We start from the raw sequence: 24,144 nt of genomic DNA on the forward strand, positions 1-24,144 counted from the left end.
TTGCTGGTTGTGGGGCCTGAACTCTGGGCCTGGGCACTGTCCCTCAGCTCTTCAGCTCAAGGCTAGCACTCTACCACTTGAGCCACAGCGCCACTTCGGGCTTTTTTTGCTTATGTGGTGCTGATGAATTTTCATGCATGCAAGGCAAGCACTGTACCACTGAGCCACCTTCCCAGCCCCTCCAGCCCATTTAGTTTTGAAGATGACTGACTAAGGATCTATGTACCAAGGATCTCATATTGTGATGCAATGCTCCTATTGCTGTCCTTAAAGGAAAATGGTGTGTAAAGCACTGGGCTGATTCAGAAAATCTGGATTCCAATTCTAGTTCTAACTCATTTGGCAAATATTTTTGAATGTGTGTTTTAGTTTTCTTGGCTAAAAAAGTTCTATTCAGCAGTACAATTCAAGCAACTTTTCAAATCGGGGAACCTTGAACCTCTGATAATCTGGTTACATGGTTTTATAAGGGCCTTTCCATGCCTACTCTAACCTAACACAACTCATCTTCCAAATAGAAACTAGTTCAGAGGATGAATGAAATCTGTGTGTGTGTGTGTGTGTGTGTATGTGTACCAGTCTTGGGACTTAAAATCAGGGTCTGAGTAGCATCACTGAGCCAGTGTAGGGCTCTGCCACTTGATACTTCTACTTCTGGCTTTTATTTGGTTAATTGGAGATCAGTCTCGCAGTTTCCTGAATCAGCTGGCTTTGAATCCTAAACCTCAGATCTTAGTCTCCTGAGTAGCTAGGTTATTTATTTATTTATTTAGTGCTAGTCCCGGGGCTTGAATTCAGGGCCTGGGTGCTGTCTCTGAGCTTTGGGTCCCAAGGCTAGCTAGCACTCTACCACGTGAGCCACAACTCCGCTTCAAGCTTTTTTAGCAGTTAATTGGAGATAAATGGACTTTCTTGCCCGGGCTGGTTTCGTCGAACCGTGATCCTCGGATCTTAGCCTCCTGAGTAGCTAGGATAACAGATGTGAGCCATCAGCACCTGGCAGGAGTCAGCTTTTTAAGGGCCCATTAAGCAAGGAAATTAATTTTCTAGTGTGACCGCCAGAAGCCAGACATGACTTTCAGACAGCATTGGTTCCAAACTACATTGTAAGATCCGTAGATAGCAGACATAAGCCATGTCTGTCTCTTGCTGCGGCAGAGTACTTGGCTGCAATCAAGCATCAATACCACTGCACGCGCTGTGATTGCCACCACCCTCACAGAGCCTGCAGTCCTCAGACCTCGCCCCATAGACCTCGGACCTCACCAACTGATCTCCCTGGTCCCGCCCACCGACAAGTATCTAGCTCCGCCCTTGTTGCCATGGTGATCTTCCGCCCTTCAACCGCATCCGGAAGTCTCTGAGCCGGTGGGCGGGACCCAGGGGGGAGGCTATTGTTGCTATGGTGATGGCCTACCGGAACTCTTTCCTCCATCAGTCCCCTCCCCTCCCTCCGCCCCTCCCCCCGACCGCTGGGATTCGTCAGACGCCCGCCAGTCCCGCGTGTCCCTCGTTGCTGTGGTGACTGCTCAGCGGGGCGCCGCGGAACTTGAGCCCGGGAGCTCCGAACCTCAGCAGCCACCGTGGGTGAGTCGTTTTTGCTCGCGGTCCGAATCGCCGCCCCTCACCCCATGCTCACAAGTTTCAGAGGGTCGGATCGCGAGGATGTGAATGAGGCCTATGGCCCAGGGCCTGCTCCCTTCTTTGAGGATCTACGCCCCGAGCTGTTCTCCCAGAGCAGGTTCAAATGGAGGACAAACTGACCTTGGTCAGGGCCGCCCTAAGGCAGGTATAGCAAGGGAACTGCACGCGAAAAAGTGATGTTGAATTAACTTGAGCTGGAACCTGTGTGGGATGAGACTTTCTGAAAAAAGGCCTGAAGCCTAAAGTCCCCAGACAACTCAGAGCCTTCATCCTTACTGGCTCCGAGCCAGGGATCCCCTACCCCACCCCTTTTCCATTACCTGAGCTGTGATCCACAGATGGGAGTTTACCTCGTGGGAGGTAAGTTCAGAGAGGTTCAGACACCTGTCAGGAAAAGACCGAGTTTAATGACTCCCATACCATACTGACCACAGATTGACTTCCTGTGTCTACATGGCCTCTGGAATCTGGATAGCCTCCAGATTCCTCTCTCCTGACATAGAGGGTAGCCTAAAATCTGGTTCTAAAACTAATGAAATACGTCTTTACAGCTTTCCAATTCTTGTGGAACAAAAATAACAACCAAGTTGATAGAATTTAATTGATTTTATTCGTGATTCTATAATCGAGCAAAACTCCTATGAAATAAAGTGTTCTGATGAGTAGAGAATAGTTTGTTTTGATTGTGCCAGTAACTAGAGTTTGAACTTGGCCTCACACTTGCTCCACCACTTGAACCATACCCTGAGCTTTTTCTAGTTCTGTTTTGTTTTGACATGAAATCTCATGGACTTTCCTACTCAGGCTGGCTTCAAACTGTGAGACTTTGGATCTCAGCATACTGAGTAGTTAGGAGTCACTGGTACCCAGTTCACAGACTCTCACTTTGTACCCCAGGCTGGCCTCAAACTCCTCATCCTCCTAAGTGCTGGTTGAACCACTGCACTTGGCCAAGATATTGGTTTTGTAGATAGATGGGTGAAAGCAGAAATTAAGCAAAAAGCAAATAGATGTTTAAAGATTACTTTCTTTATAAAACAGGGGACACTTTTTCTTTTAATTCATGCTGGATCAGATAGACTGGGCTCCCATAATTGTTGTGAATCTCTTGGGTTTGTTTTATTTATTTATTTATTTAGGTTCGTCATGGGGCTTTAACTCTGGGCTTGGGCACTGTCCCTGGGGTTGCTGTCCCTGCGCTCTTCAGCTCAAGACGAGCGTTCTACTGCTTGAGCCACAGCGCCACTTCCGTTTTCTATTGGTTTTATTGGACATAAGAGTCTCATGGACTTTCCTGCCCGGGCTGGCTTTGAACCGTGATCCTCAGATCTCAGCCTCCTGAGTAGCTAGGATTACAGGCGTGAGCCACTGACGCCTGACCTTTGTTTTTATTTTTTTAACTGGTCAGGTTTAGAGTTCAGTTTGGTCATGTAGTACCTAGAGTGCATGCCTTCCTTCTGGGTTGATCTAGTCTGCTGGTCACTAATGCAGAAGGCTAGTCCAAAAGGATGACCTCTATAACTTTTATTGAACACTTTTTTCCTCTGGTTAGTTCCACAGATCTCTTAGAAGAATGAAGTCCTCTCTGATGCCTCTGGGTCCTCCTGTGAGCCGAGACCGTGTTATCACCAACTTTCCTAAGGTAGTCTCATAAGACCAACCTTTTTAGTCTTCACTGCTCTTGTGACCATGGGCCTTATCAAGCTTTCCCAGTTTACACTCAGGCAGATGAATTCAAGAAATCTGTCTTTTTGAAAAACTGAAAGACTGCACATTGACTTCCTCCAAAGAAAGCTAGTGGTGATAGAGGCAGCAGAAAAATGGTTATAAGTCAGTTAGACAGTACTAGTTGTGATTCCTGATTCATCCATCACTAAACTGACCATGGGAAATTACTCAATCTCTCAGAGCTGCTGTTACTTACATGAAGATAATGCCACTTCCATTAGATACCTTGCTTATAGTAAACAGGAACTTCTTGTGGGTGTTCCTTACTGTTCTCAGTGTAGGACTCCAGAGGCTAAAAGTGGCTCAGTGATAAAGCACTTGTCTTGCATACACAGATCCTGGGTTCTATCTCCAGTGTGCACATGTACACATGTACACACACACACACACACACACACACAGGAAAACAATGAAACTGTGCAATATGGCTGAGCGAACCTGTAATTCCAACACTCAGGAGATTGAGGAAGAGGGGGTCTCGACTTTGAAACTTTATCTCAAACAACAAAAGTCAGCATTCCCAGTTTCTTGTCATCAAATCCAGGGCTTTCTCATTTGCAGTTCTGCCTTCAGCTTCTGTTGAAATCTCACATCTGTATTACAATCTACTATTAGTTGTAGCAGTCCATCTTCTGTGGTTACCTTGGGACAGCCAATGGCCTTCTAAATCTTTGGATTCTATGCCTAGGCTAGTAATCAGGAAAGAAGTGGCTGGAAGCTCTGGATATTTTGTGTCTGAAGCGATTTCTTCTTCCCCTATCTCCCTATTCCTTCACACACTGGAAGCCTCAGACATTGGACGGTTCCTCTGGTTTTCCATTTTGAAGTTGGGTTGTTTTTCCTCTCTGGGTCTTGCCAATGGAAACCAGGGACAATGGAGATAGCCATTTCATCAGTAGAAAGGAAGTATGATTGGCAGGAAATAGTCTAGGTTGCATGGGATGAAGAACCCTGTTTATAGAACAGGACAGCAAGGATCAGAGAGGTAGAGAAGGTTGCTTGACATCACATAGTCCAACATGGTGGAGCTTGGATTTGAACTGGCTGCCTCTGGCTCCAGAGCTCCCAACTCCAGTGAGGCAGCTTGAGACATAAATCCTGTTTTCAGAGAAGGGTAGATTTCCCTATCCCACCCAGAGGTCACCAGAGACTGCAGCTTACTCCCTTCGGTATCCCAGAGCCACACCATTTCAGTAAAACGTGTGTGTGTGTGTGTGTGTGTGTGTGTGTGTTGGTACTGGGTCTTGAACTCAAAGCCTGGGTGCTGATTCTGGCACTCTACCACATAAGCCACACCTTCTGTCTTTTTGCCCAGACTTTCCTGCCCAAGCTAGATTTGTCTGCCACGCTGGCTTCAAATTCAGATCCTCAAATCCAAGTAGCTAGGATTACCGGTGTGAGCCACTGATGCCCAGCTTGCTGAGGACTTCTTAGATTGGACTGGATCCACATAATGCTTCCCAGGATAAGTCCTTCCATTTTCCTGGCTTTGAAATCAGCTCACATTTCCTACCCTTTAGCCTACAATATGACAGAGAATGGAAAAAGCTAATTAGGCTACCTGACCTCAAGGTCTAGGAAGGGAAGGAGGAGAGAAGACTGTGAAGTTGGTCATCCCTTAATGCTTGGCTCAGTTAACAAACTGCACTTCTTCAGGGCATTATGTCTGTCTGTCTGTTTCTTTGTAGTGGTACACACCTGATGCCTGCCTGCAGCTCAAGGAGCACTTCCATGGGCAGGTCAGCACCGCCTGCCAGCGCAGGAACACAGGAACTGTCGGGTAAGCATTGTGAGGACTTGGGTTGTGGGGAAAATGGACAGAAGGAACGAGTACATAAATGAATATGGGAATGAGCTATATATATATATGTGTGTGTGTGTGCCAGTACTGGGATTTTAGCTTTTTCTAATCAAGCCTAGTACTCTACTACTTGAATCACAGGTCCACTTCTAGGTTTTTACTGGATTAGTTGGAGATCTGAGGATTGTGGTTTGAAGCTAGCCCAGGCAGAAAAGTCTGTGAGACTCTTACCTCCAGTAAACTACTCAGAAAAAAAAAATGGAAATGGTGCTGTGACTCAAGTGGTAGAACACAAGCCTTGAGCACAGAGAGGCTCAGGGACAGCACCCAGGACCTAAATTCAAGCCCCACGACTGGCAAAAAAAAAAAAAAAAGCATCATAGACTTTCCTGAATAGACTGTTTATGAACCACAATCCTCAAATCTCAGCTTCCTAAGTAGCTAAGATTACAGATGTGAGCCCCCAGTGCATGGCTTTCTTTTCTTTTCTTTTTAAAAAATCAGAAGGGCTGGGAAGGTGGCTCAGTGGTAGAGCGCATGCCTTGCATGCCAGAGGCCCTGGGTTCGATTCCTCAGCACTATATAAGCAAAAAGAAAAAAGCCGGAAGTGGCGCTGTGGCTCAAGTGGTAGAGCGCTAGCCTTGAGCTGAAGAGCTGAGGGACAGCACCCAGGCCCAGAGTTCAGGCCCCATGACCGGACCCAAAAATAAATAAATAAAAAATAAATAAATAAAAAATCAGTATACTTTAGTATACTCATCCCCTCTTATCACTATTTTTTACCCACCTCCCTCTGAAAACAATTTCAGTAGATTTCATTGTTCTATTTTCTTTTTTTTTTTTTTTTCTTGTCGTGGGGCTTGAACTCTGGGCCTGGGTACTGTCCCTCAGCACCCAGTCTCACGGACTTTCCTGCCTGGGCTGGCTTTGAACCATGATCCTTAGATCTCAGCCTCCTGAGTAACTAGGATTACAGGCGTGAGCCACCAATATATTTTCATATATTCATGCAAACTATGTCAAACACATTCATCCTCAGCCACCATGCCTTGTTACCCAAAACCCTCCAGCTGATACCCACCCCTCCATCCTATAGAACCTGTTTTGCTTTTCTGTTTAATGTGTATTCATTGTACCAAGGGGTTCAACCAAGATATGTGAGATGTGCACAAGTTTTGCTTTGTTTTGCTCAGATAATCTTCTCTATTGCTTTATCTTTTCCCACCCTCCAAGCCCTTACTGATTAACAGAGTTCACTGAGAATCTTTATGCTATTTTCATACACAGTTGCAGTGTATCTTTTCCCACCCTCCAAGCCTTTACTGATTAACAGATTTCACTGAGACTCTTTATGCTATTTTCATACATAGTTGCAGTGTATTTCAATTATTCACCCTCTGTCCTCTTTTTTTTTTTTCTTGTTGGTTGCAGGGCTTGAACTCTGGGCCTGGGCACTGTCCCTCAGCAATTCAGCTCAAGGCTACTGCTCTACCACTTGAGCCAAAGTGCCACTTCTGGTTTTCTGAGTGGTTTATTGGAGATAAGAGTCTCACGTACTTTTCCTGCCCAGGCTGGCTTTGAACCTCGATCCTCAGGTCTCAACCTCCTGAGTAGCTAGGATTACAGGCATGAGCCCCCAGTGCCTGGCTTACCCTCTGTCATTTTTTATCCCTTTCCCTTTACTCTCATCCTCTTAAATAATTCCATAGTTAAATTCATGTTCTGTGTATATAGATATATACATATTCATATTATATATAACTTTATGTGTATCAGTATATATACATATGTATATGTATATAGACATTAAATGTATGTTTTTATACATTATATGGATATAGTGTCTATATAGATATAGACATTAAAATGTTTGTCTTTTAGGTCTAGCTTCCACATATGAATGAAAAAATACAATATTTTGGGGTTTTTTTAGTTGGCTTGTCTCAATATGTCCTCCAGTTCCACCCATTGTTGTGCAAATTACATGATTTCACTTTTCGTTAAGACTATATAATATTCTGTTATATGTATGTATATATAGCTCATCTTCTTTATTGTTGATTGGTATCTCAGCTGATTGTGCCATTTGGCTATTGTGAACAATGCTACAATAAACATAGGTATATAGATGTCTTTTTGATATATTGATTTACACTCCTTTGGATATATGTCAAATATTGTATAGAGTAGATCTAGTTTGGTTCTTTTGACCATATTGATTTCCATAGTGGTTTCATTAGTTTGCAGCGCATGAGGGTTTCTCTCTCTCTTTTTTTTTTTGTTGTGGTTTGTGGGGTTTGAACTCTGGGCCTGGGTACCATCCTTGAGCTCTTCAGCTCAAGATAAGCACTTACCACTTGAGCCACAGCACCACTTCCAGTTTTCTGGTGGTTAATTTGAGATAAGAGTCTCACAGACTTTCCTGCTAGCTTTGAACCATGATCCTCAGATCTCAGCCTCCTGAGTAGCTAGGATTACAGGCGTGAGCTCACGGCACCCAGCTTAAAGGTTTCCTTTTCCTTGTATTCTCACCAGCAATTGTTACCCTTTTTCTTGATGAATACCATTCTTACTGGAGTGAGGTGGGATCCTATTGTAGTTTATAGCTATGGATATTGAAAATTTCTTCATGTACCTATTAGCCATTTGCATCTCTTCTTCTGAGAACTACCTGTTCAGTTTGCCTGTGTATTTATGAATTAGTTTATTTTTTCTTTTGCAAGTTTTGCTATTGACCCTTTGTTGACTAGCTGGAAAAAGTTTTTTTTTCTCATTCCATGGGTTGTTTTTTTTATTCTGGTAATTGTATCAGTTTCCTGCAAGGTGAGAAACAGTTTGGGGAAGCACCATTTGTTGAAGAAACTGTCTTTTCTTCAGAGTGTGATTTTGAATACTTTGTCAAAAATGTGTTGACTGAGTCTTCTTTTGTGTTCCATGGTCTTCTGCTCTGTTTTTGTGTCAGTACCAAGCTGTTTTGTTACATAGCCCTGTAGTATGATTTGAAGTCTACTAATACTTTCAGCAGCACTCTTTTTATTTAGAATTGCTTTTGCTCTTTGGGGTCTTTTATACTTCCATATGAATTTGGAGATTCATTTTTCTATTTGTGTGAAGAATAGCATTGAGACTTTCATGAGTATTGCATAGAATCTAGATTTTATTGCAGTGGTATTGAATCTAGATTGCTTTTGGCAGTAGAGCCATTTTCAAAATATTAATTCCTCTACCTATGACATGGAAGGCCTTTACATTTTGTTTTGTGGATCCGTTTGAGGAATATTGGTGGTGTTCTTTAAAGGTGTGATAGAATTGTGCAGTGAATCTATCAGGTTCTGGATTTTCTTTGGCGCTTCTTATTGCTTCAGTCTCATTGCTTGTTGTAAATCTGTTTAAGTGGCTTATATATCCTTTTGGTGTAATTTTAGTAGGTCAACTGTTAATTGAACATAAGAGTTTCATGGACTTTCCTTCCCAAGTTAGCTTCAAGCCACAATCCTCAGATCTTAGCCTCCTGACTAGCTAGGGCCTGGGTCCTCTGCTATTATTTTATTGAGTAGGTTCTCAATGCCTTTAGTTTATATTTCTTTATTCTATAACATTGATTCCTAGGCTTTATATTTTGATGGTGTATGAGAGGTCTTGTGAGTTTCACTTATATCTTAAGGTGTTTTTTTTTCAATATTTCTTTGATCTAGTTCCTTTTCTTCAATGCCTGATATCCTGTTCAACTTGTTCTGTTAGGTAGGCTTTCAATTTAGTTTTTTATTTGGGTATTGAGCTCTTCATTTCCTTTTCAAGGTTTGTTTCTTCATTGAATTCCTCTTTTATAACCTACATTGTCTTGTTTATGTCATTCAGTTGTTTGTATTCTCTTTGAATTTACTTAGATGTTTAAACATCACCTTGTTTATTTCATTGACTATTTTTGAGCTCATGGTTTGGACTTTCTTCTTCTCATTATCATTTAAGTCCTTTCTTGCAGAATTGTTGGCCTTTGAGGGAGACATTTTCCTTGTTTATTCATGAATTTAGTGATTCTTCTCTGGAACATGTGCGTCTAGGATCTAGTTTTAGTGTAGAGTTTAATCGCCTGTGCCCGTTTAGTTGGTTATTTCTAACTAGTTACTTAATACTGGGTAGTGACTGGGTTGTGGTATATTTTTGTGTTCCTAGGTTGGAGAAGTGCAGTTCAGTGATCAAATAAATCACTTACAATGCTCAAGGCACTGTCTGTGAAACTCTTCTCCAGTCAGGATGAGGAAGCTTGATTACAAAAGCTATTATAGTTAATAAACAACCTTGTGTTTGTGGCAATCTGTAGTGAAGAATAGTCCCCAGTATCTTTAGATGAACATAGAAGCAAAGATGTATTATGCTCTTACATCGGAGTCAATTTCCCATGTCATAATCAAAGGGGAGGTAACGCTTGGATCTCCTCACTTTTTCTATGGCTGGGGTTATTTCTCTGCTAGTTTCTTTGTGCTTCTTGGTTCCCTTCCCCTCTTTTTCCAGAATCTAGTCTCTTGTGTTAACACCAAGTTCTTCTCTCTCTCTCTCCCCCCCTCAGTCGTGGGCCCTGAACTCTCTCTCTTTCTCTCTCTCTGTCTCTCAGTCGTGGGCCCTGAACTCTGGCTCTGGTCAGTCCCTCAGCTCTTCAGCTCAAGGCTAGTGCTCTACCACTTGAGCCACAGTGCCACTTCTGGCTTATGTGGTACTGAGGAATTGAACCCAGGGCCTTTTGCATGCAAGGCAAGCATTCAAGCATTCTATCACTGAGCCACCTTCCCAGCCCCAAATTCTCTTTTGAGAAGTAAAAATGGCAGCTGCTTCTAATCTGCCAATCTTCCCTGCCTCCTTTATTTTGTTTTTGAGATAGAATCTGGCTAATTTTGCTTGAAATCTTCCTGACTTTAACCTCTCAAGTAGCTGGGATCACAGATGTGTGCCACCACACCCAGCTTATTAGGATTTTTTTGTTTTTGCCAATACTGTGGTTTGAGCTCAGGGCCTGGGCACTGTCCCTGAGCTTCTTTTGTTAGCACTCTACCACTTGGGCTCCACCTCTGGCTTTTGGGGTAATTTATTGGAGTTAAGAGTCTCACAAACTTTCCAGCCCAGGCTGACTTTAAACTGTGATCCTTAGATCTCAGACTTCTAGCTAGGATTGTAGTGCCCAGCTATATTAGGGTTTTTAATCTGGCCTTATTGACATACCTGTGCCATGTGGAACAAACTCATGAAGATGAATTTTTAGCCTGAGAGGTCAGGTCTGGAACATCTTTCTTCTTCCCATAACCTCTCTTTTCCCTTTGGAAATTCCCCAAAAACTTATCATAGAAATTGCAAGTTTGGCCGGGCGCTGGTGGCTCACGCCTGTAATCCTAGCTACTTAGGAGGCTGAGATCTGAGGATCGCGGTTCAAAGCCAGCCCGGGCAGGAGAGACCGTGAGACTCCTATCTCCAATAAACCACTAGAAAACCGGAAGTGGCGCTGTAGCTCAAGTGGTAGAGTGCTCGCCTTGAGCTGAAGAGCTGAGGGACAGCGCGCAGGCCCAGAGTTCAAAGCCCCATGACCGACAAAAATAAATAAATAAATAAATAAAATAAAAAATTGTTATAGCTAGGCACCAGAGGCTCATGCCTATAATCATAGCTGCTCAGGTGGCTGAGATCTGAGGAGGATGGCTCAAAGCCAGTCCAGGCAGAAAATCCATGAGACTCATCTCCAATTAACCACCAGAAAACTGGAAGTGGTACTGTGGCTGAAATGATAGAACACTAGCCTTGAGCAAAATAAAGCTCAGGGACAGCACCCAGGCCCTGAGTTCAAGCCCTATGAACAACAACAACAACAAAAAGTCTATCTCAAACCAGTAGCTGGGCAGAGTGGACAGAGCCTGTTATTCTAGCTAGTGGTACACAACTGTAATTCTTGCCACTCAGGAGGCTGAGATCTGAGGATTGCAGTTTGAAGCCAACCATGGCAGGAAAGTTCTTGAGACTCATATCTCCAATAAACTACTCAGAAAAAGCTGGAAGTGATGCTGTGGCTCAAGTGATAGAGTGCTAGCCTTGAGTACAAAGAGGTTCAGGGACAGTGCCCAGGCCCTGAGTTCAAGCCGCAAGACCAGCAAAAAAAAAAAAAAGTTATAAAGATGATGTACAGAGAGATTATAGTTTCATAAATCAAGTAAAGAGTACATTTCTTTCTGGAAAGTATCATCTCTTCCCTTGCTGACTCCCAGTTTTTCCCTCCCATCCCCACCCACAAGTTGTTCATTTTCAATAGTGTCTGTACCACTGTTGCATTTGTTTGCCCTTTGTCCCTCCGTTTTTTTTCTTTCTTTCCTTCTCTTCCTTGCTTTCCTTCTCTTTCTTTCTTTCCTTCTTTCTTTCTCTTTCTTTCTTTCTTTCTTTTTTTCTTTCTTTTCTTTCTTTCTATCTTCTTTTTTTTTTGGCAGTCATGGGGCTTTAACTCTGAGCCTGGGCGCTGTCCCTCAGCTCTTCAGCTCAAGGCCAGCACTCTATCACTTGAGCCACAATGCCACTTCCAGTTTTCAGGTGGTTAATTGGAGATAAGAGTTGCTCAAATGCTTCTGCCCAGGCTGGCTTTGAACCATGAACAATCCTCAAATCTCAGCCTCCTGAGTAGCTAGGGTTACAGGCATGAGCCACTGGTGCCCGGCTTCTTTCTTTTTTTAATGTATGAGCAGTTTGTCGGGTGCTAGTAGCTCACACCTGTAATTTTAGCTACTCAGGAGGCTGAAATCTGTGGTACAAAGCCAGCCCAGGCAGGAACATCCATGAGACTCTTACCTCCAATTAACCACCAGAAAACCAGAAGTGGTGCTGTGACTCAAGTGTTGAGCGCTGGTCTTGAGCTGAAGAGCTCAGGGACAGAGTCCAGCCCAGAGTTCAAGCTCCACGACCAACAAAAAAAAAAGAAAGAAAGAAAAAGAAAAAGAAAAAAATATAAGAGCAGTTTACACCAAAGGACCTCAATCCAATTTGCTGAGGTCTAGTGCTCCCACCATCTTGGATGTATTTCTTTGTTTCCACAGCCCAACCTGTGCTCTGTTCTCTGCCCCTTAGCCTGTGCCTCAGCCCATCCTCATTTCTAATTCTCAGGATAGTGACTTTGGGCAAGTAGGGTCAAGATTATGACCTGAGAGACAGAAGAGTCTCCAGAACAAATGCAGGTTCTTCCCCCTTCCCTCAAAGGGCCAGGGAAGTGAAGATGGAGGGGCTCAGCAGGGTGGCCTGTCCTTCATCCAGAATGGCAGGCTGTCACACACAGAGCTCAGGGAAGGAAGGGCCTGTATATTGTGAAGAAGACTCTTAAAACCATGCTAAAGGGCAACATGGACATATTTCCCCCAGGCTTAAACTCTCCAAGGTGGTTGTTGTTGGCGATCTCTACGTGGGGAAGACTAGCCTCATCCACAGGTACGTCCTGCCAGCTTCCTCCTGCCCAGTTAGGTTGACCACAACTCCTAGTATCAGGTTGCCACACATTCACTTGGGAGGCCTACATAAATTGTCATTGTAGGAAATATTGTGGTTGCTGGAAACACCAGCCAGATGCGAACAGGACCAGGCATTGGGGAGAAGATGGCATTGACAGCCAGGAATCCTGGGAGGTTGGCACTGATTGACTAGCTCCCTGGTCCCTCAGGCTGGCCCTGCATTGCCAACCCTGGGAAATAGAGCCTCATTTCTCTGTTTGTCATCTGAGCTTCTGCAATCTCCTTCCCCACAGCATTCTTGTTGGCTACCCTGTTGCTGTGGTTTAGATCAGTGTCCACAAGACTGTGGAAGATGGTAGAATCTTTTAAGATGTGAGGCCTAGTGGGAGGTCTTTAAGTCATTGAGAGTGTGTCCCTTAAGGCAATATCAGCACCTTTTTTGGTCCCTTTTTCCTTTTGTCATTTGCTTTCTAGCCTTGAAGTAGTTGATTTTGCTCTTCCAGGGACTCCTGTTATTATGTGCTGCCCTGACACAAGCCCAAAGCCACAGGGCTAATCAATGAGAGACTGGAACCTTCAAATCTCTAAGCCCAAATGAAGTTTTTGGTTTGTTTGTTTGTTGTCAGTTGTGGGGCTTGAACTCTGGGCCTGGGCATTGTCCCTCAGCTCTTCAGCTCAAGGAGAGTGCTCTACCACTTGAACCATAGCACCACTTCCGGTTTTCTGAGTAGTTTATTGGAGATAAGAGTCTCCATGGCCTTTCCTGCCCATGCTGGCTTTGAACTGCAGTCCTCAGATCTTAGCCTCCTGCGTAGCTAGGATTACAGGCATGAGTCACTGGCACCTGGATGAAGTATTTCTCTGAATAAATTGATTATTATAAATTGACTTTGTAACAGAAAGCTGACTAACGCACCTAACCATCCACTGCCTCTGTGGATGCTCCTTTTTTTTTTTTTTTTTTTTGCTAGTCCTGGGTCTTGAACTTGGGGCCTGGGCACTGTCCCTTAGCTTCTTTTGAACAAGGCTAACACTCTCCCATTTGAGCCACAGTACCACTTCTGGCTTTTTCTGTTTATGTGGTGCTGAGGAATTGAACCTAGGGCTTCATGCATGCTAGGTAAGCACTCTACCACTAAGCCACATTCCCAGCCCAGATCCTCCTTTCTTTATAGAGTCTCTATTGGTAGACTTTATTTGCCTGTAGACTATGCCCACTTTTGTAAAGTTACTTCTCTGATGACTTCCTCAACTCCTACAGGTTCTGCAAGAATGTTTTTGACCGTGACTACAAGGCCACTATTGGAGTAGACTTTGAAATTGAGCGTTTTGAGATTGCTGGGATTCCCTACAGCCTGCAGATGTAAGTCACCACTGTGTGCTTTTCATTTTCACATAGCTTGTGGGTGGACTTCCTAGAGACACCTGGGAAAGGGCTTGGTCAGCTCCTCCAGTGTTTTGCACCATGGTGCCTAGCAAGGGCCCATGTAGACAAGCAGAGCCTGGGATGGTTTGAGAAATCAGGCTTCATGACTCCCCAAGATCCTGACACTCCCTTACTTGTTTTGTGTTTGTCTTGGATCTGAGGAAAGACAGTCACAGGCTGGCCTTCCCATTCACCTGCCCTGATGACGTCCTGATCTTGCTAAAGCTCAGGTCTCCTCCCTGGGCTCTGGTTTGTTCCTCCCAAACTGGATCCACAGGGAACTTCCATGACTGCAGAGAAGATAGGGTGGCCTCTGGCAAATCTCTCCTGACCTCTGAGCCCATCCCCACCTGTAAAATGTTCCTGAAGTCAGACCTTTCTCTGAGTCTTTCTCAGGTGATGGGAGATGTTCATCTTTCCCTCAATAAGGGAAGTAACTACTACTTCTTCTTCTTGTCAGTTGTGGAGCTTGAACTCAGGACCTGGGCACTATCCCTGAGCTTTTTCACTCAAAGCTAGTGTTCTGTCTACCACTTTGAGCCACAGCGCCAATTCAGATTTTCTGGTGGTTCATTGGAGATAAGAGTCTCACAGGCTCCCCTGCCTGGGCTGGCTTTGAACCATGATTCTCAGATCTCAGCCTCCTGAGTAGCTAGGATTACAGGTGTGAGCCACCAGCGCCCAACTTAGAAAGCAACTTCTAATCCCGCCAGCCACTTTTGTTTTCACCACTATCTTCACTACTATAGCCATGCCTCTGCCTCTTAATACCCACTGGCTTAGCCCTCTTCCCTTCCAGAAAGCCCAAGGTTTCCCTAGGGCTCACCTTTTCTCACCTCAGCCAAAGTGCCAGGTGTTTGGCCCTTTCCTCCCCCTTCCCTCTGCCACCTACAGACTGCTTCTGAGCTATGCAGGTTCCAGCTGCAAGCACATGCTCTCCTGCATGGCCCCTCTTCCATCTCTGTGCTTCCACTTGGCAATAACTGTCCATTCTTTCCTGCATTCTCTGGGCCTCTGCTCTCACCCACAACCCCTTTCTTCTGTCCTGGGTTCACCCTCTATCCTCCTTGCCCTACCTGAGCCTGAAGATCCTTTTGGTGTCTGCTCCCAAGTCTGCCCAGACAGTGCCCCAGTGCAGTTTTGAAGCTAGATGATATCATTTTGTCCCATAGTAAACAGTCAGTCCAGAGCAAAAGACATGGTGTTTGGCAGAGCTGTGGCACTGAATGGGTTGGAAGACTGAGAAGAGCAAAGAGCCAGTGGAGGAAGCCCAGATGCAGCCCTGCAGAGATGGCTGGTGGCCAGTTTCTCCTGTGGCTGAAGGCTATATCTAATTAGAGAACCCAGGGAAAAGCAGAAAACTGTTCTGCTGTAGCCTGTCAGTGTTTTATGTTGAGATGGGGCCACCCAGCTGGCCCCATCTCCAGACACGCCCACACAGTCTCCTTAAGGGATGAAAGAAAGCTGGGAATGTGGCTTAGTAATAGAGTGCTTGCTGGGTTCCATTCCTCAGTACCACATAAACAGAAAAAGCCGGAAGTCGTGCTGTGGCTCAAGTGGTAGAGCACTAGCCTTGAGCAGAACAAGCTCAAAGATAGTGCCTTGACCCTGACAAAAATAAAAATAAAAAAGAGAGATGAAAGAAAATATGAGTGTATTATTGAAGGAATGTAGCCAAAGACTACATCATACTGGATCACTAAAATTAAAAAACAAAAACCTTCAGACCATTGATATCTTGATTTGTCTTATCAGTTTTACTGAGAAAAGTTAAATTATGATCCATTGGCTTTAACTGGGGATGAAATGTGGAATGGATTTTAGGCTCATCTCTGCATATTGACCACTAGCCTGTCCTAAGTCAATAGAAGAACATCACTGGGCACTGGTGGCTCAATGCCTGTAATTCTAGCTACTCAGGAGGCTGACATCTGAGGATCACGGTTCAAAGCCAGCCCAAGCAGGAAAGGCTATGAGACTCTTATCTCTAATTAAACACCAGAAAACTGGAAGTAACACTATGGCGTAGGTGGTAGAGTACTAGCTTTAAGCTGAACAGCTCAGGGACAGTGCCCAGGCCCAGAGTTCAAGCCCCATCACTGACTTAAAAAAAAAAGAACATCCATCCTAATCCATTTATCCATCTTCTTCTCTTTGATACCATGCCCATCACAGACATCATTGCTCCAGGATTTAGCTTCTAAGTCCATCTTTTTTTTTTCTGATACAAGGACTTGAACTCAGGACCTTGTGCTCTTACTTGCTTTTTCACTCAAGGCTAATGATGTACTACTTGATCCACAGTTTCATTTTTGCCTTTTTTTCTGATTAATTGGAAATAAGAATCTCAAGGACTTTACTGCCTAAGCTGGTTTCAAACCACAATCTCCAGATCTCAGCCTCTTGAGTAGTTAGGATTACATGTGTGAGCCACTAGTGCCCAGCTCTAAGTCTGTCTTAACAGCTCTGGCTTTCTGGTTACCCAGGGGATATAGAACATATCCCTAAAGGTGAAACAATGCCTTAGTCATACACAAACAAATGACTGACACAGCCAGCCAGCTGAAGGCCTAGCCTGGCGCCCAAGGAAGAGGCTTCATTCACAGAGCATATGCTCTCTTACAATGTCAGCCATCATAAGATCATATGCTCCCTTATAGTGTCACAGTCAGAAAGGCCTAAGTTGCAATTCCATTCATCTGGGCAGCTGCCTTTCCCATAGGCACTGTGAATCCAATAGAGAATCCTCTTGAAGTACCTATGAAGGATTAGCTAGCTGGGAACAGATAGAATTGACTCATACAGTTACCTTTTTTAATGCTGGTCCTAGGGCCTGAGCTTGGGACATGGGCTCTGATCCTGAGCCTTTCTGCTCAAGGTTAGCACTCTACCATTTGAGCCACAGCTTTACTTCCATCTTTTTGGTGGATAATTGGAGGTAAGAGTCTCATGGACTTGGCTAGCTTTGAACTGCAGTCCTCACATCTCAGCCTCCTGAATAGCTATGATTGCAGGCATGAGCCACCAGCACCTGGTTCACACAGGCCCTTTTGTGTGTGTGTCTGTGTGCCCGTACACTGTGTGCCAGTACTTGGACTTGAACTCAGTGCTTGGGCACTATCCCTTAGCTTTTATGTTCAATGCTGGTGCTCTAACAATTGAGCCACAGCTCCACTTCTAGTTTTTTATAGTTCATTAGATATTGGTATCTCTTTTCTGCCTGGACTGGCTTCAAACCTTAATCCTCAGTTCTCAGCCTCCTGAGTAGCTAGGCTTATAGATGTGGGCCACCTATGCATAGCTTTCACACAGATACTTTTTTTTGAAGCCCATGTGAGGCTAGTACAGTTGTACAGGTCCTTAAATTTCTCTCCCATGATCTCAGTAGCCTCTCTGCTTAACCTGCCTCTACCATTTTCCTTTCTCTGTCTTTACCTTGCAGCTGGGACACAGCTGGGCAGGAGAAATTCAAGTGCATTGCATCTGCCTACTACCGCGGTGCCCAGGGTAAGCAGCCAATGATGGTGGGGCCTTCACATGCAGCATGAGGCTCTCTGCTGGAATCAGTAATAAGAAGCACCAGTTTGCTGTTCTCCAGGACCCACTGAGGAAATTCCAGTCAGTGCTGGGAGATAGTGGGGGAAGCTGCCTTCAAGCTAGGGCCCTGTTGGGCTTTGGAAGTCACACCTCAGGGAACGTGTGGTGGCGGGTGCTGGCTGCTGGTATCAGCCTGTTTTCAGCTCAGAAGGATGCTCAGAGAGGGTTGTTTGCCAGGGGTTCTAGAAAAGAGCAACCTTAGACTCCAGGGGGAGGAGAGAAAAGGCTTTACCTGGCCTAGCAGTGGAGTTAGGAGGTTAGTCCAGAGATGAAGGAAGGATGATCTGCAGGATTGGCAGATCTCAAGTGAGGAACCAGCAGGGCTCAGTGCCGACTGCTAACATGGCTAAGTATAGCCTGGCACTGGGGAGGGCTTACAGTCAGCAGAGGAAGCAGCATAAGCTCTCCATACCAACCCTAGGAAGACAGAAAGGAATTCCAGTAGAAGAACTCTAAGAAGGACCCCAAATCAGGTGTAAGAATCACAACATTTTCAGATTTGAAAGAAGAAAAACCAGGAAACTCAGCTCAGCCATGTCCACTATGGCTTTTTTTGGCCAGGCCTGGGCACTGTCCCTGGGCTTCTTTTGCTCAAGGCTAGCACTCTGCCCCTTGAGCCACAGTGCCTCTTCCAGCTTTTTCTGTTTATGTGGTACTGAGAAATAGAACACAGGGCTTCATGCATGCTAAACAAGCATTCTACCACTAAGCCACATTCCCAGCCCACTATGGCCTTTTGAAACCTTCCAGCCCCTCTAGGCCTCTCTCTTCCTGAAGGGATGCTTCCTTCCTGGGGCTAGTGGTGTGAGGTACTTTCACATCTCAGCAAACAACAGCTGGGCTGCCATCATGAGCATGCTCAGGATCCTCCTTCTCTTTGCGGGCCTCTAGAGAGCAGGGGCTCCCCATTAGCTCCCCAGAAATTTGAGTTCTCTGAAGCTGGTTGTTACTGTCCTCATCACAGTCTTAACTGCTACTAGTCCTAGGTCCTAGGACTACTAGCTTTTCAAAACAGCTGTCCCTGCTTACCTTCATAGTAATTCTGAGAACTAGAGGTATCCTTCTCACCATTTTATCGTTTCCTCACCAGATGGAGAAGCTGAGGTGCTTAAAAGTGAAGGCCCTCACCTAAACTTCCTTTGTCCAAAGTGGAAGAAATTCTCTTTGGCAAAACTTATATGGGCTCATGTGCTCACTATCTACCTTGTCCTGCCTCTCTAGATTTCACCCTGGGGCTCAGTACAGGAAGGAGAGACTAGTGGAAGAATTTTTGTTCCCCGGCCTCCACCAAGAGGTCCAGGGGTGAGTGCCTTGGGGCTGCCCCAGAGATTCCCCATAGTCTGGAAAGGTGAAAGATGCTGGTAGGGAGCCTTCTTTGTCATTGTTGGCCCTGCTGGTTGTGATTGGTTGTTGGTATTTCCTCCCATGTCCAGTGATCATCACAGCATTTGACCTCACTGATGTGCAGACTCTGGAACATACCAGGCAAGTAACCCAGGCTCTGCAACCTCTGCAGGGTCCCCCAGGTTCCAGAAGCTTCCTGGAAGGACTCTCCCAACTTAGGCTCCTGAACTGGCCCTTTGAACATAGATTTCAGTGACGGGTTCTCACTTGTGAGAACCAATTTTCCATACACTGATCACTAACTGTCTTACTCCCCTCTGACTAAGACTTGTCCCTGACTGCTGCTCAGGTACTCATGAGCCAAAGTACCAACAACACTTGCTTTACTAGGCTATTGGCATCATGATATAAATCCAAAGCAATTTTTAATGAAGAGGCCTCATATACTCACTTTGCCCTGAACCCTGATAACCCTGAGTAGGGTTCTGGTTCTTGATCACCACTGATCGGTGCCTTTTATCTCCCCCAAAGTCCATGAGACCCTATTGGCTACAGATTCTCCTGAGCCAGTGTGGACAGTGCTCCCAGCCTTGTGGCAGACTTGAGTCTGCCCCCAGATCCCTAGTCTTCCTTGGGCCTCCCTGGGAGAGGAAGGTGACATCTCTCAGCCTGTCATTCTGTGCATTCCAGGCAGTGGCTAGCTGATGCCTTGAGGGAAAATGAGGCGGGTTCCTGCTTTATCTTCCTTGTGGGAACCAAGAAGGACCTTTTGGTGAGCAGATTGAAGCTGGAGGCCTAGGTGGCTCTTGGGAAAATGCCTGTGATTTTGTCTTAAGTTGGAGGTATGGAGGTGGTGCTTATGGGCCATGGGCCTTAAAGTAGAAAGAAGGGAGAAGTCGAGTTCTTCTGCCAGGGGCCTTCTCCCAGAGATCTCCCCGCAGAAGGCCTCGAACACGAGGCTATGAGGGCTACATCTCCCAGTCAGGGGCAGCATGTGAGCAGGCTGAAGCGGAAGCTGTCCACCTGGCCAATGAGATGCAAGCTGAGTACTGGTCAGTGTCAGCCAAGACAGGTGAGTTGGGGCCAGAGGATGTCCTAGAGCCAGTCCTGATGTGACTACCATGATACAGAAATTCTTGTGTACCCATCTGCAGCTTTGGTCATGTTGGCATGACAGCCTAGCTGTACTGGTGGTGACTGGCAGTGCCTTCTGTTGCCTGAGAGGCATCTTCCCTCCAGAGGTCTAATCCAGGGACAGAAAGAATTGTAACCCTTTCCATTCCTTGCCAGACCACCATGTTCTCTAGCACCCCCACCACCACCTTGGGTCACCCAGTATCTTCAAGCCTCTGTCTCCTGCTGTGGGAGGGAGTGACTGGCTGATGTCCTGAGGGCATCTTTCCTGCCCTGTGAGGACCCATTCTCCTTTATTACAGTAACAGAAAGTTCACTGAGATCTTACTATGGGTCAACAAGACTGCCCCATGCAGTAGGATAGGTTTTAGTAGCCCAAGGGTCTTGTTCACATTGGGTGCTAGAACTCTGCTTCTTCCCTGATAGGCAGCTGCCTCTACCTGATGGAAGATAAACAGATGTCAGTCTTCAACACATGGGTTGTTCTAGTAGAACAAAGCTTGAAGTTCTAGGCTTCGCTGTCCTCAGTCTGTCTTGAGCTCTACCTGTCCTAGCATCCAGCTCATAGCAAGTGTTCCTTAGCAACTGATTGGAAGAGTAGATGCTAGGAACTGAAAGCTTGGATTTGAGGGAATAAATGGGTGAAATCAGGAGAGAAGCCCGGGTGGAGGTCTCTGACCACATGGATGTGTAGGGCTGCACCCTTCTGTGGTCACTGTTACTGCCAGAGATGCTCTAGAAGGGGCCATAGCCAACCTGAGGGTGGACTGGCCTGGCTCCTGTACCCACATGCATCTAGGGAAAGCAAGAGTCACAGCTATCTCATGGGTCCCCAGGAGAGAACGTGAAGGCATTCTTCAGCCGTGTTGCTGCCCTGGCATTTGAGCAGTCAGTTCTGCAGGACCTGGAGAAGAGGCACAGCACCCGGCCTCAGGTCGGCGACGGAGACCTCATTCGTGCGTATAGGCCTTGCTGATGAGTCTAGGACACAGCCTGGAGGCCGGAAGCCATACCTACCATTCCCTTCACCCAAGACCCTGCCATTCCTTTACCTTGTTCTCTTTGACTCCTAATCTCTGAGCTGTCACCTGGCCTCAGGCTTACAGCCTCTTCACCCCATCTGTGAGGCCCTCCTTGGCCCAGGCCAGGCATCCTGAGCTCTGTGGATAGATCCTGGCTTTGGCTCTCCCAGTCCATTCTGTTGCCCACTCAGTTCCACTACCTGGAATGCCCCACCCAGGCCTTTTGCCCTATGCCAAGTCCTCTAGAAGAACGGGTCTAGAGATCAGGCTCAGGGCATCAACTACCTGGGTAGATAGCCCCTATCCAAGGTCAGCTGCTGGATGCTGGATTCATGTTCTTTTCCTCTCCTTACAGGAATGGAGGGAAGTATATTAGAGACCCAGGACAGCAAGAAGCCCCCCACCCTGAGCTGCTGTTAGCTGGGCCCAGTGTCAGAGGCATCTACTTTCTGCATGGGCAGTGGCTTCTGTGACTTTTGGAGGGGTGACATGGAGTCTAAATTCTGCGGTGTTCCTGTACTCAAACTGTGGTGGGTCTGTCAGGTGGCCTGAGCTCATCCACTTCTCTTTGACAGGCTGGGAGCCATTGGCTGCTGAGTGTTCTGCACTGCCTGGCTACTGGGGCACTTCAGTGATCTGAGAGACCAGTCCTACCTGCAGGAACAGCAGACAGTCACCGGAGTCTCTCAAGGCCTCGGTTCTGCACTAAGAATACCACAGTGCTGACCCCACGTCCCTCACCCATGGCCCACATTGGTAGTCAATAATGGTGCTGTGTCCTGGAGATCTAGATAGGGCCTCAGAACTGTTTCCCTTGCAATGTTCCAGGAACAAGGACTTTGTCTGAACTGAAAGGAACCCACCGCTGTCCCACTTGGGAGTTTTCTATTATCAATATAATTTGAAATTCTGGGTCTCACTGTTCACTCACTGGCCCTCTACCACAGACTCTTAGACCCTGGTAGCCCTGTTGCTTTCAAGGGCAATGGACAAAAAAGAAGGTCTCTCAGGTCCATCTAACTGATCTCCATTCCCATTACCTCTGAGATCCCTGTGACTGTGCCCTCCAGGACAGTGGGTAAGGACAGCAGAATGAGCCTCTGGCTCACCTGGAGGATGGATTTCTTTTACCTTGCTGGGAGATGAAGATTGTATAGCTGCTCTTCAAGTAACTCACTCAACCTCCTTTGAGCTTGGCATTGCCCTGCTTTGTTGTCTATGCCATGCCCACTGCTCCTTCCATTCCTCTCTCCACTAGCCTGCATAACTCTCAGGACTACACATCTTTGAAAAACTTCAGAGTATCTAGCACATTCCTTGGTTCATTACTTCCTCCAGTACAACCCAGGGCAGGCAGCACTGCCACCCCTGTTCTCTGCCTAGAGGATCTGCCCTCCGCACGCCCCTGTGTCACTCCTCCTCAGGGTCTGCTCTGACTTCATTGCTATACCCTCCTTCTGCCATTGGCAAGTGAGTGCATCCTGTGTCCCTGTCTACTTCTTGTTGATGATGAGAATTTGGGGACTGGTGTGCCGATATGCACCCTTCTCCTAGTACCTAGCACATCACATCCAAGTGATTGCCAAATATCAGGAACACTGGCATGTTTCCCTGCCCACTATCCTTTGGCTGAAATTGTAAACATATAACATATATATGCATATATATTTATATATATGAGTGTATGTATGAAATGCCTTTTTATAGAAACCACTTTTTAATTTTTATTGTTATTTTAAAGGTGACATACAGAGGAGTTGTGCATTTCTTTTTTTTTTTTTTTTTGGTCTGGTCGTGGGGCCTGAACTCTGGGCCTGGGCACTGTCCCTCAGCTCTTCAGCTCTTGAGCTACAGCGCCACTTCCGGCTTTTTTCTTTTTGCTTATGTGGTGCTAAGGAATCGAACCCAGGGCCTCATGCATGCAAGGCAAACGCTCTACCACTGAGCCACCTTCCTAGCCCCTGTGCATTTCTTTTATGACAATGTCCCTCTACCTCACAGAATCACTTAGAGGAATTACATGCTTAGTGAAAAATACAAGGTAATACCAAAGCTAATAAAATGTAGAATGGAAGTTCTCCCCATGTTCATCACGCCTCCCAAAGTAAGCATGCATGGCTAACAGTTGGTTTGATGCCTCTGCGTTATGCTTCTGCACGCATACCACCATGGTGATTGGCTTGTGTCTCTAGAGTGACCTTGTGCTGTGCACACTGCCTGGCAGGCTGTCTTCCTGATGGCTACCTCCGGCCCCTCTCATACACTGAGCTTACATTTCCTTGGTGTGGATGAACCATCCTTTATATTACCTGGCCTATACATGTGTCATCTAGTTTGATTGGCTAGTTATCAGTTTGAGCTCAGGGTCTCCTGCTTTCTAGACAAGCATTCTTCTACTAGATCCATGGCCTCTGTCCTTGCTTTCAGTTCTTTTTTTTTTCCTCAGTAGGGGCTCCTGCTTTTGTGTGGTATGGGGCTTAAACCAACATCTTCCTACCTCTACCTGAGTAGCTGAGATTACAGGCATGGTGCTTCAGTGGCCATCCTTGTACTAGAGCTTTGAACACTCAAGAGTCCCAGACAGAGTCTTGCTGGGCTCTTTGCTTTATTTTCTTGTTTTGTTGTTACTGTGTGTGTGCCAGTACTGGGACTTGAACTCGGGACCTGGGCACTGTCCCTTAGCTTTGTCATTCAAGGCTCTACCACTTGAGCCACAGCTTTTTGGTGGTTGTGTGTCAGACTTGTCTTCTTGGTTTGCCTTTGAACCTTGGTCCTCAAACCTCAGCCTCCTAAGTAGCTAGGTTTACAGGAATGAGCCAGTGGTGCCCAGCTTTGGTTCTTTTTTGTGGTTGTGGCCTATTCCACTAGACCACACTGGAGATCTGTTAATGGAGGTGCTTAGGTTGGCAGGTTATAGCAGAAAGTGTCACAAGGTGGGAGTAGCCAGCCATGGCTGCTTTCCTCCACCTACCCTTTCCTTTG

General features: G+C 45.9%; 1 protein-coding gene across 1 annotated transcript; it reads left to right on the top strand.

The window, feature by feature from the left end:
* The first annotated feature begins 1,494 nt into the window (after positions 1–1,494).
* On the top strand, positions 1,495–22,911 carry Rab36 (RAB36, member RAS oncogene family). The gene is made up of 11 exons (XM_013014326.1): positions 1,495–1,587; positions 3,197–3,286; positions 5,061–5,152; positions 12,554–12,619; positions 13,901–14,002; positions 17,508–17,572; positions 19,096–19,147; positions 19,697–19,778; positions 19,988–20,078; positions 20,977–21,096; positions 21,518–22,911. The coding sequence occupies exons 2-11, from the start codon at positions 3,218–3,220 to the stop codon at positions 21,580–21,582; spliced, it is 804 nt and encodes a 267-aa protein (XP_012869780.1). The 5' UTR covers positions 1,495–1,587; positions 3,197–3,217; the 3' UTR covers positions 21,583–22,911.
* The last annotated feature ends 1,233 nt before the right edge of the window (positions 22,912–24,144 follow it).

Source organism: Dipodomys ordii, unplaced genomic scaffold, assembly GCF_000151885.1.
Source record: "Dipodomys ordii isolate 6190 unplaced genomic scaffold, Dord_2.0 Scaffold23, whole genome shotgun sequence".
Taxonomy (NCBI): domain Eukaryota; kingdom Metazoa; phylum Chordata; class Mammalia; order Rodentia; family Heteromyidae; genus Dipodomys; species Dipodomys ordii.